The sequence below is a fragment of the Vicugna pacos genome, chromosome 17, assembly GCF_048564905.1.
Source record: "Vicugna pacos chromosome 17, VicPac4, whole genome shotgun sequence".
Classification (NCBI taxonomy): domain Eukaryota; kingdom Metazoa; phylum Chordata; class Mammalia; order Artiodactyla; family Camelidae; genus Vicugna; species Vicugna pacos.
The window spans coordinates 4,861,499-4,874,212 of record NC_133003.1 but is presented as its reverse complement, the minus strand read 5'-3'; the positions used below and the strand labels follow the sequence as shown (position 1 = coordinate 4,874,212).

Sequence of the window (12,714 nt, the reverse complement as noted above, 5' to 3'; positions counted from 1 at the left end):
GCAAATCAGGGCGGATACCAGTTCGCACACGTGTCTTGGCCCTGAGCGCAACCCTGCCCCCTGGCCGAAGAAGCCGCTCCCCTTGTACGCAGCCCGTCCCTGCCCCCGTGCCCTCCTCGGCCACGCCCTTGGCCCGAGCGCCGGCCCGCCCCTTTATCAGGCAGGCAGGCAGGCAGGAGGCAGTCGTTCCCAGCAGCCCGGGACTCATCTGAGCGCCATTGTCCCTCCTCAGCCTGCCAGCAGCAGTGGCTGCACAGGCAGTGGCGCGGTCCATTTAGGAGGCGCAGCTTGAGCCGAGCGGCGGCCGCGGAGGGGCCAGCCCAGAGCGTTGGCGGCGCCGGTGGCGTCGGCGTCGGTTTCCACGGAGGCGGCATCGGTGGTTGCGGTGGTGGCGGCGGCGGCGGCGGCGAAGGCGACGGTGATGGCGGCGGAGGGGGACACGGTCTCCGACATGGTCCGCGGGCAGGCGTGCGACGTGCGGCCGCCCTAGAGCAACCTCTGGTACATCGGGGAAGGATCCTGAGGCATGATGTCGTGATTGTCCGCACCCCGTGTGCCAGCCTTGCACCCCCGCGTAGCTTCCCACCCGACCTAGGCGTTCGCAGCGGCGGCCTTGGCCTAGGACCCTCGACCCTGATTCCAGCGCAGACCCCGACCCCGCCAAGCCGCCCCATCTTCTGCGCGCCAGGAGTCTGGGGCAGGGCCTGGCCGCTCTTGCTAGGGCTTTGCTCCTGCAGCTTCCAGGTCGGCCCTCGCTCAGCGCGGGGAGTTGGGGAGGGGCTCAGGGCGTGGTAGCTGCTCCCCCGTGGGGCCCTTTGTGACCCCTAGGACGGGAACTTGAGCCCCCGCCCCGGGGTGCACCCCTCGCGGCCTTCCCTTGACCACCCCGAGTGAAGCCGCCAATTCCTTCAGATGTTCAAGGCGGTTGCGGCCATCGTAAGGAAATTGGTTGTCAGAGGCATGTGTGTAGAAACCCAGGATCATAGTCTCGTTTCGGCCCCTCGCTTGTGTTTCCCACTGACGGCTTAGCTTCAGCATCTTCTGAGGTGCCAGTGGTGCACTCCTGAGTAAGCTTCCTTGAAAGCATGAAGTGGCAGCAGTGTTGGTGTGGAAAGATTCAAACCTGAAGTTCCTAAATGGATTCTGCTATGGTACTGTTCGCAGTTCAGGAAGGGTAAGTCAGCAATGCTGTCTTGATTTCTTCAAGAGTCATTTGGTTTTTGACCTCAGTTGACGCTCCCCCACCACCGCCCCGCTTTGAGCCAGACTCAGCATTCCTAGTAGCAGATAGGTATGTAGATGTCTTTGCACAATGACTGTGGGCATTTCCTTCTAAGGCTTTAGGGCTCACTGTGTATGCAGCCCAGATGGAGTTTTTGGAGAAGTAAGTACAGGCTCCCAGGTCTGCCTTGAGATACCTCAGAAGAGTCCGTGGAATGGGGGTGACGGTGTTGTTATTGATTTGTTGTTTTAAGTAGAACCAAGCACCTGTTGTCTTACGTGCTGACGGAGACTTGTGGATTTGGAGGCTCCCTTCCACAACAGCCTTCATGGGAGTCTGTTTCTTGTGTTGAACGAAGGAAGCAAACCATTTGTGAACACTTTATGTCAGATACTGTGCTTGGTAAGTTATCTCATGTTACCTGAACTTCCACCTGCAGAGAAGAAAGGGCAGAGACAGCTGTCTTTCAGACAAGAAGCTTTTGCAAGGTGAAGCCAGTATTTATTGTCATCCAAATACTCAGACTTGAGATTGGAGGTTGAGATCCTCTTTTGTTTGCTGTAGCCCTTTTGATTGCTCCCTGTTTTCCTTAATTAGTGTTGGCAATAATTTTAGAATTGTAGCCTATTTTACCCTTATAAGCAAATTGATTTAAGAAATGTATTCAGATTTGAATGTTCAAAATTTTAGGAATGCATAGTGGTAATGTTTTACCATGTTTGCTAGATAAGTACAAAGAGAACATATAATGTGTAAGAAAAACTTTTTAATATGTCCTTCCAGTTTGTGTAACCTTTTGTTAATGAATATCCGGACTTGAAAACCATTCTAAGTGAAAGAAGACAAGCATTGATGATCACATATTCTATGAATCCATTGAATTGGAAGTCAAGAATATGCAAAACTCAATTTCATAGACATGAAATCCATCCCAGTTCACAGGTTAGTGGCTCTCCGTTTTCTCTCAGTCCTATTTTTGCTTACAACATCTTCTTTATATGAATATGACCTTCATACTGGTCATATTCCTTAATATGCCATGCATTCATTCTTTATGTATGGCATGTAAGAGTGTATCAGAAACTATTTATCCCTTCTTATAATAATAGACATTTGGTTTAGTACATTTTCCGTTAGTATGAATTCACATTTTGAACATTTATGCATGCATCTTTTTGTAATAATCTGTTGTTTTAACATGTGTGAAGAATATTTGCTAGCAGTGATACTGGGTCGTTGTGTCTTAAATACACCTTAACTGCCTTTTGAGTGTTTCCTTTTTTATTACCTTGGTTTCTCTTTGGTTTTTGTGAGTCCATTGTGTGCTTTTGGTCTGTGGTCACCCTGATTCTCAAATACATTAACCCATTTCTCTCTCTGTTGTCTTTAAACAGATGATTACATAATTTCAAACACTTCCTGAAAAGAATGGAAACAAATCCGTATATCCTGGCTTCCCTCTCCCATCCTTAATGATTTTGATGCTGTGTTTTACAACTTTATGTTTATTCTTTTGCAAATTCTTGCCGTTATTGCCTTTCCAATGATGGTTTTCTCATTTCTATGTCATCCTGATTCTTTTCTCATCAGGGTCTAAAATTCTCAATATTTCTTGCAGGGTAAGTTTCTTCTTGCAAGATTGTTTCCGTGTTTGCGTGTCTGTGAAACTTTTGATCTCTCTGGTTATTCTAACTTATTGTCTTGTGGCATAGGTTATGCTAGATTGCACGTTCTTCTCATTCATGGATTTGTCTCTCTCTGTGAAGTCCCTTCTTGGAATGCAAGGTTTGTGTTGAGAAATCTGCTGAAAGCCTGAGGAGGTTCTCTTATGATTGACTTGTTTTAATTTTGGTGCAATTAGAATCGTTTCTTTATCATGAAATTAGGTCCTTTTCATGACAACATGTCTTGTTTTAAGTCTCTTTGTGTTTCTCTTGTTTGGATCCCACTGTGTTTCCTGTATTGGGAGAGCTGATTCTTCAGTTTGGGAAATGTTAGTCTGATTCCTTCAGTTCCCTTTTGAAAACCATTTTCTCCTTTTTTTTAATCTGGGGCCCCTTTGATTCATAGAATGGCATACTTCTTATTATCTCAGGATTGAAATACATGGCTTCCATTGGTTTTCACTTGCTTCTGTAAGTCATGTTCAGATTGTGTGATTTCCCTTATCCTGTCTTTGTTTTTTTACCCTTTTTTATTGATTCATAATCATTTTCCAATATCCTGTCAAATTCGAGTGTAGGGCATAATTTTTCAGTTTTACGTGAACATGCATATATTCATTGTCACATTTGTTTTCTCTGTGAGCTAAGACTTTGTATATATTTCCCTGTGCTATACAGTATACAATCTTGTTTATCTATTCTACAATTCTGAAATCCCAGTCTATGTTTTCCCATCCCCCACCCCCTTGGGAACCACAAGTTTATATTCTATGTCTGTGAATGTATTTCTATTTTGTATTTATGCTTTGTTTGTTTGTTTGTTTGTTTGTTTAGATTCCACATATGAGCGATCTCATATGGTATTTTTATTTGTCTTTCTGGCTTACTTCACTTAGAATGACATTCTCCAGGAGCATCCATGTTGCTGGAAATGGCATTATGTTGTCGGTTTTTCAGGCTGAGTAGTATTCCATTGTATAAAAATACCAGTTCTTCATCCAGTCATCTATTGATGGACATTTAAGCTGTTTCCATGTCTTGGCTATTGTATATAATACTGCTATGGATATTGGGGTGCAGGTGTCCTCCTGAAGTAGGTTTCCTTCTGAATATATACCCAGGAGTGGGGTTCCTGGGTCATATGGTAAGTCTATTCCTAGTCCTTTGAGGATTCTCCATACTGTTTTCCACAGTGGCTGCACCAAACTGCAATCCCACAACCAGTGTAGGAGGGTTCCCCTTTCTCCACAGCCTCTCCAGCATTTATCATTTGTGGACTTTCGAATGATGGGCATTCTGACTGGTGTGAGGTGATACCTCATTGTAGTTTTGTTCTGCATTTCTCTGATAATTAGCAATATTGAGCATTTTTCATCTGCCTATTGGCCATTTGTATGTCTTCATTGGAAAATTGTTTGTTTAGGTCTTCTGCCCATTTTTGGACTGGGTTGTTTACTTTTTTATTATTAAGATGCATGAGCTATTTATATATTCTGGAAATTAAGCCCTTGTCAGTCTCACTTTTTGCAAATATATTCTCCCATTCCATATGTTGTCTTTTTGTTTCACTTATGATTTCCTTTGCTGTGCAAAAGCTTATACATTTAATAAGGTCCCATTTGTTTATATTTGCCTTTATTTCTATTGCTTGAGGAGACGGCCCTAGGAGAACATTGCTGAGATTTGTGTCCAATAATGTTTTGCCTGTATTTTCTTCTAAGAGGTTTATAGTATCTTGTCTTATATTTAGGTCATTAAGCCATTTTGAGTTTATTTTTGTGTATGGTGTGAGGGAGTATTCTAATTTCTTGATGTGCATGCTGCTGTCCAGTTTTCCCAACACCATTTGCTGAAGAGACTGTCCTTATTCCATTGTATGTTCTTGCCTCCTTTGTCAAAGATTAGTTGACCAAAAGTTTGTGGGCTCATTTCTGGGCTCTCTGTTCTGTTCCATTGGTTTATATGTCTGTTTTTGTACCAATACCATGCTGTCTTGATGACTGTAGCTCTGTAGTATTGTCTGAAGTCTGGGAGAGTTATTCCTCCAGCCTCCTTCTTTCTCTTCAGGAATGCTTTGGCAATTCTAGGTCTTTGATTGTTCCATATAAATTTTATTAAGATTTGTTCTAGTTCTGTGAAATATGCCCTGGGTAATTTGATAGGGATTGCATTAAATCTGTAGATTGTCTTGGGCAGTGTGACCATTTTAACAATATTGATTCTTCCAATCCAAGAGCATGGGATATCTTTCCATTTCTTTAAGTCATCTTTAATTTTCTTAGTCAGTGTTTTGTAGTTCTCCACGTATAAATCTTTCACTTCCTTGGCCAGGTTTATTCCTAAGTATTTATTTTGGGGGATGTAATTTTAAAAGGGATTGTTTCTTTACTTTCTGCTCCTGCTATTTCTTTGTTAGTGTAAAGAGATATAGCTGATTTCTGTATGTTGATGTTGCATCCTTCTACCTTGCTGAATCCTTTATCAGCTCTAGTAGTTTCTGTGTGGAGCCTTTAGAGTTTTTTATTTATATAGTATCATGTCATCTGCATGTAATGACAGTTTTACCTCTTCTCTTCTAATTTGGATCCCTTTTATTTTTTTTTCTTGTCTAATTGCTATGGCTAGGACTTCTAGTACTATATTGAATAGAAGTGATGAGAATGGGCACCCTTGTCCCTTTCCAGATTTTAGTGGGAAGTCTTTCAGCTTTTCACCTTTGAGTATTATGCTTGCTATAGGTTTTTAATAGGTTTTATTATGTTGAGATATATTCCCTTTATACCCACTTTGATAAGAGTTTTTATCTTAAATAGGTTTTGAATTTTATCAAATGCTTTTTCTGCATCTATTGAGATGATCATGTGATTTTGTCCTTTCTCTTGTTGATGTGGTGTATCACTTTGATTCATTTGCATATGTTGAACCATCCTTGTGTCCCTGAGATGAACCCAACTTGATAATGATGTATAATTTTTTTATGTGTTTTTGGATTCTGTTTGCTAATATTTTGTTGAGGATTTTCCCCTTTAATTTCTTAATTTGTTTTTTGATTTCTCTTTCTCTTTTCTTCTTGGTGAACATGGCCAGAGGTTTTTTATTTTGTTTAGTCTTTAAAAAAAACCAGCTCTTGATTTGATTGTTTTTTTTTTTATTTTCTATTTTATTTATTTCCTCTCTGATCTTTATTATTTCTTTCCTTTTACTAGCTTTAGGTTTTATTTGTTCTCCTTTTTGTAATTCTTTTAGGTGGTAGGTTAGGTTGGTTATTTGAGTTTTTTCTTGTTTTTTGAGGAAGGCCTGTATCACTGATAACTTCCCTCTTAGGACTGCTTTTGCTGCATCTCATAGATCTTATGTGGTTGTGTTTTCATTGTCATTTGTTTTAAGGGATTTTTAAACTTCCTATTTGATTTTATTGTTGACCCATTTGTTTTTTAGTAGCATGTTGTTTAGTCTCCAGGCAACTGTTTTTTTTCTCACTCTAGTTGTTTTCTAATCTCATGTAGTTGTGATCAGAAAAGATACTTGATGTAATTTCTGTCCTCTTAAATTTGTTGAGGCTTGTTTTGTGACCTAGTGTTTGTTCTAGTCTAAAGAATGTTCCATGTGCACTTGAAAAGAATGTGTGTTCTGGCTTTTCTTTTTCAAATGTAATATCCTGAAAATTTAAATTAGTCTAAATGATCTGTTGTGTCATTTAGTATTCCATTGTGTTACTGGTTTTCTGTCTGGAAGATCTGTCCAGTGATGTTGGTGGGGTACTAAAGTCTCCTACTATTACTGTATTCACATCAGTTTCTCCCTTTATGTCAGTTAGTATTTGCTTTATATATTTAGCTGCTCCTATATTGGGTGCATATATGTTAATGAGTGTAATATCCTCATCTTGTTGTTCCTTTATCATTAGCTAGTGTCCATCCTCATCTTTCTTTATGCCCTTTGTTTTAAAGTCTGTTTTGTCTGATATGAGTATTGCTACCCCTGCTTTCTTTTCATTTCCGTTTACATGACATATCTTTTTCCATCCTCTCATTTTCAATCAGTGTGACCTTTACCCTAAAGTGAGTGTCTAGTAAGCAGTGTATTTTATATATTTTTTTGTATTGAAGTCTAAGAGCAGCATATTGTAGGCTCTTATTTTATTATCCATCTCCTACTCTTTGCCTATTGATTGGAACATTTAGTTCATTGACATTTTAAGTGGTTATTGATAGATACATATTTATTGCCATTTTAAACCATGTTTTCCTGTTGGTTTTATATTTCTTCCTTGTTTCTTTTTCTTTTGTGGTTTGATGTTTTTCATATTATAGTTGAGTTCTCTTCTTTTGGGTTTTTGTGACTCTATTATATGGTTTTGGTTTGTGGTTACCATGTTTTTCATATATGTTAACCCATTATTATATATACTTGGTTTAGACTGGTCATCATGTTAGCTCAAATACGTTATTAAAAAAAAAGAAAGAATCTGCATTTTATTATTCACCTCGTCCACATTTTGTGATTTGATGTTCTCTTTTACATCTTCATGTTTATCTTTCTGCTGTTCATGGTAGTTATCATTTGCTTTTCTAGTTACAGTTTTCTTTTCTATAGATTCTTGCTTCTTTTCTACTCAGAGAAGACCTTCCAATATTTATTTTAGGATAGGTTTAGTATTGTTCTATTTTAATTTTTAGTTGTCTGAGAAATTATCTGTCTCCCCTATTCTAAATATTCACCTTTCTGGGCATGGTATCCTAGGTTGCAGGTTTTTCTCTGCCAGGACTTTGGATGTACCATGCCACTCCCATCTGGCCTGCAACATTTCTGTAGAGAAATCAGCTGATAGCCTTATAGGAGGGGATCCCTTGTAGCTAACTCTTTGTTTTCCTCTTGCTGCCTTTGAATCCTCTCTTTAGCTTTGACTTTTGCCATTTAAATTTTAATATGCCTTAGTTCTCTTTGGGTTCATCTTGCTTGAGACCTTCTCCACTTCCTGTACCTGGATATCTGTTTCCTTCTACAGCGTCAGAAAGCTTTCAGTCATAATTCTTTCAAATATGTTTTGACCCCCTTTTCTCTTCTCCTTCTCAGGCCTCTATCATGTATAGATTGGCATGCTTTACATTTTCCCATGGGTCTCTTATATTGCCTTCATCTTTTTTCATTCTTTCTGCTGCAGTCAGTGTCCTGCCCCTCCCTTTGTGTGTGCTTGTTAACTGTGGGGCTCTTTATGGCAGATGCAGGCTCCCTTTCACACTCTCTCAGTTGTGGCCTGTACCACACTCCAGCCCCTTCAGGCTGTCTCCACCCAGCCAACCCCACTTCTCTGCCTGGAGTCCTTCCTCTGAAGCCCAGGTCAGCATCTAGCCACCACACACTAGTGGACATGTGTCTTAGGCTGGAGAATGAGCAAGATGGCACACATCCTCTGTGCTGGGCCCCCTGTTCTGTCTGCTGCATATCGAGGACTGCTCTCTCCTCCGAGCCTCTGAAGTTCCCTTCTGTCCCAGCTAGTCTCCCGACTGGTGAATAGGCTTCCAAAGGTGAGGGAACCTTCCCTCTTCCATAGCTCCCTCCCAGGGGCACAGGTCCCATCCCGATTCTTTTTTTTTTTTGTCCCACCCAGTTACATGGTGATCTGTCTCATATGAGAAATTTTGATTGTATGAGATATTCTGTCAGAGTTAAGCATTCTGTGAGCACTATATTCCAAAAGTAGAAGTGTTTTTGATGTATTTATGTGAGGAGATGAGTTCCACATCCTTCTAGTCTGTCACCCTGATCCAACTGCCCCTTCTTTATACCTTTAGTTGTAGAACATATTTTCTTCTGGATTCGAGTCTTTCTCACCACCAGTCACTCTGTAAGTGCTTGGCATTGTGGTATGCCTGAGGGAGGAGGTGAGCTCAGCACATTTGTACTCTTGCATCTTGGCCACCTACGTCCAGAATTGTTCTGCACATCTATTCCTTAGTGCTAACTTTTCTTTCACCAGACAGCACAGACCTTTGCTACTAAACACTTTGCCACACCCATTCTTTTTTGTCCAGTGTTAGCTTGCAGACCCACTTTTTTTGTCATCATGGACTCCATGAACTTTATAGCATATGTGTCAGTGGACCCACTGATGTGAATTCAGCACCAATATTTGTAATGGTACTTTAGCCCTTTTAAGATATATTCTAATGAGGTTTAGGTCCCACAGAAGAAAGAAAGAAGTGGGTATTAAAAACAGAATTTCTCTTTCAGGAAACCTTTGAGAAGGCAAGATTGAGTAGCAGCAGCAGTGGAGCAGGCAGCCTGAAAAGTGAGCTTTCAGAAAGCTCAGACCTGCTCCCTGAGGGCTTCCAGGCCCCCTGTGGGAAGGATGAAGATAGGGCCTGTGACGGAATCTTGTCAGATGATACTTTCAACCTGGAAAATATTGACAAAGCTATTTCTAGTGAAAAGGTTATAGCATGAATGAACCCTTGACTCCCTTCTGTTTCAAGGTTCATTTACTTTTTATTTTTTATTAATGTGCAGATATATATTCAGAGCTCGATGATGAATTGGACATTTTGGATAACTCCAGCATCTCCAGTTCAAGCCCTTTGAAGGAATCTACATTCGGTAAGATTTCTTTTTCTGTTTGTAGGGTTCCAGAAGGTAGTGGTTTGGGACTGGTACCCAGGAGTCAGGTAGTTGTCACCACACATATAACTGAGTGGTTTGCTTCCTAGGTGCAGTGCACATTAATTAGGACATGTGTGTCTGTTACTCTGACAAAGCCCAGAGGCCAACAGCACTGTGGTCTTCCACTGCCTCCTGTCAAATGAATAGTTTCATTATTTCTTGCAGCAAATGCAGGTTCTAACTGGGGAGTGGAGATAACTTATTTGGAAACAGACTTAACAACCCAAAGAATAATGGAGGTGACCTTCTATGAGTCTGTTGATAGGAGGTTAGAAACCTGGAGAAGAAATTCGTCTTGGTGTAGACTGTTTCATACAACTTTATTTAAAGTAATGCAAATGGATGTATTATACTTAAAACTCTAAAGTAAAATAAATGTTTTAATTGTGTAGAATTACAGGAAAATGCTAGGTAAATTCAGTAAAAATGAACCTTTACTCTTAAATTGAAACAGTAAAGAAAATAGTCAAGATACATTTAAATAGAGTGTAAAGAATGTTCCTTATAGAAAGATAGGATTCAGTTGACTCAACAAATCTCACCCAACAAATCTGAAACTGAAAGAAAAGACCAGCTAAAATAGTTAATGGAGAGATAAGAATGATTCTTTTAAAGAGTAAGTTGATGGAATATTAAAGAGGATAAGTAGAAATACTCTGAAATTGATTAAGTGTAAATAATCCCATCTCATCAGTGACTATACAGCGAACATTTCGTAAAAGAAGGTTTAGGATGTTCTCTCTGAGCATCAGAATAAAAGCCTAAGGACTTTGTTTCATTCTTCATCCCTTTCCAAAATTAATTGTTTCATCAAAATGGAGAATAGATGTTCTGGGTTTTCTGGGACAGTCACGATTTCCAACACCCTGTTCTGTTTTCCCTATAAATTCCAGGCTGCTAAATAAAATATCTTGATTTCCAACTGGGAAAACATAAATATTTTTCAATAAGAATACTCATGCATTTAAACATATGTAGCAAGACCTGGAAGCAATTAATCACTGACTGTTTTGAGATGAACTCAGGGTTGTCCATCCCCAGTAACAGGGACAAGGGGTCGGTGGGGAAGTGAGGAAGGGAAAGCTGGACCCTTAATTTGCATGTGGTTACTTATCGCTGCTTGGCAAGGGATTTAGGATGATTCTGACATAAATACTTTATTGTACTTTGTTAGCTGATAATAATGGAGTTTCTTTGTTTAGCACCTTTTCTTTAGGGATAGACACTTAAAAAACCTGTCAAGTAAATAGTAATTTGCAACATGATATTTCAGCTGATGCTTTCCTAAGGGAGGACAGTCTTCACAGTAGGTACAGTTGCTTAGAGATTTTTTAAACCAATGAATGAGGAAATAAATAAAACTTTTGCAGCAGGAAAATGTGAAGATATTTTTATTTTCTTGTTTCAGGCACTTTAAAGAGAAGTTTCAGTGCTTCAGGAGGAGAAGGACAATCCCAAACAAAGTAAGTATGTACACACTGAGCTCCTGGAAATATTTTTATTTTTATTTTTTAAATTTTTGTTAAAATTTTATGTTATTGAGTTACAGTCACTTTACAACATTGTGTGAATTTCCAGTGTAGCGCACAATTTTCAGTTATACATGAACATACATATATTCATTGTCGCATACTTTTTCACCATGAGCTACCCCAAGATCTTGTATATATTTCCCTGTGCTGTACAGTATAATCTTCTCTTGTTTATCTATTCTATATATACCTGTCAGTTTCTGCTTCTAGACTCTGCTGAGCTGAGGTTTTGGTGGCTAGACTGATACCCGATTGCAGAGGCTACCATGGGCGTGCGGTCCTGGAGGCTGTTGAAGCCCACCCTGCCAGAGCTGACTCTACCATGGAGCATACTGGGAGGGGTGCTAAGCTGGGGCTTGGGGCTTGAACTGGCCCTGTTATCCTCAGCCCCTCAGTCAGTCTCGCTGAGCTCAGGGAGGTAGGGCAGTTGTGCTTCCTGAGATCATTGGGGCCCTGGCTCCTTACGTCTTGTTTTTCCACATCCCCAGGGTGTAGGTCTCATGCTCATGGCAGATGTGTCAGAGGTGGACCGTGTCACAGCCACAACCCAGGTGGCAGGCAGTGGGATGTGGAAGTCAGGAAATGCCATTCCTTTTAGGGATGTGTCCCAGATGTCATTCCCTTCCCTTCTGGTCACTGACCAGGACTTAGTCATGTGAACACATTTAGCTGCAAGGGAGAATGAGGACAGTTGGGGCATTTGGTTCTAAAAGATTTTTATTTTGCAGCAACTTAGCACTATCTGCCACAGTTGTCTCTTGGGCTAAGGACTAAAATGAAAGTCTCTGATCTGGCCTTTTGCAAGTCCCTGGTGACCTTCACAAGAGCAATTCAGTGGCCTTAGGTGAGGTTGGTGGGAGCAGAACCCTGATTGGTGGTTTTTGTGAATTGCAGAGGCAGGGGTGAGGAGCAAGTTGGAGAAGGTGAGGTGTGAGCTGGACCGTGACCTGGTGGGGAATGTTTGATGGGAAAGGCCTTCTAGAATCAGGATGACTGTGGGTGAGTGGACTGAGGGGAGACTGAAGACAGAGGAGAACTGAGCAGCTGGAGCCAGAGAGCAGGCCTGGGAAGGCAGGAGGGACAACACTTCATCTGTGTCTGAAGAAAGGGAGGCAAAGTTAACACTCAGCTCAGGAGGCAAAGAAGAGAATGATTACGCTTGGTGGTTTCTATTTATTACGTGAAGTTCCAGGTCTGCTGCCGAGAGGATGATCTAGACTCAGGAGTATGGTCAACTATGAAGAGCCGGTACTGAGGTGGCAGGAGACTAAGCAGGGAGAGGTGGAAGGGCTGCCCGCAGCTCCGGGTCTGCGGCACCATTGCAGGCCGGGTCCGTGTCAGTGGTGGTGACAGCCCGCAGGCGTGGAGCCGCTGGTGATTCTGGCCGAGGCAGTGGCTGAGGGCTAGTGACAAAAGGCTGAGGCTGTGGATCTGCTTTACCAGTCGGGCTTTGTGGGTGCAGCAGGAGATCCTGACTCGGGCTGACCTGTGTAACGGGCTTCATTAGAAGGCCATGGGGGCTCACAGAATTAGGAACCCACAGAATCAACCTATCAATGGGCAGGAGCCAGGTCGGCCCTGGAAGCCTGTGGAGGAGGCACTCCTGGAAGAATTGTGAAGGCTGTGACGCTGGGCT

At 41.5% G+C, this 12,714-nt stretch overlaps 1 protein-coding gene across 1 annotated transcript in view; it reads left to right on the top strand.

Annotated features, from left to right (window-relative positions):
* Positions 1 to 451: 451 nt before the first annotated feature.
* The window catches only part of LOC140686650 (serine/threonine-protein kinase Nek10-like), a 59,443-nt gene continuing 47,180 nt past the window's right edge, over positions 452 to 12,714 (top strand). The window contains 6 exon segments of the mRNA XM_072940853.1: positions 452 to 475; positions 579 to 744; positions 8,682 to 8,734; positions 9,121 to 9,313; positions 9,397 to 9,483; positions 10,955 to 11,009. Coding sequence (XP_072796954.1) covers positions 452 to 475; positions 579 to 744; positions 8,682 to 8,734; positions 9,121 to 9,313; positions 9,397 to 9,483; positions 10,955 to 11,009 — 578 coding nt within the window.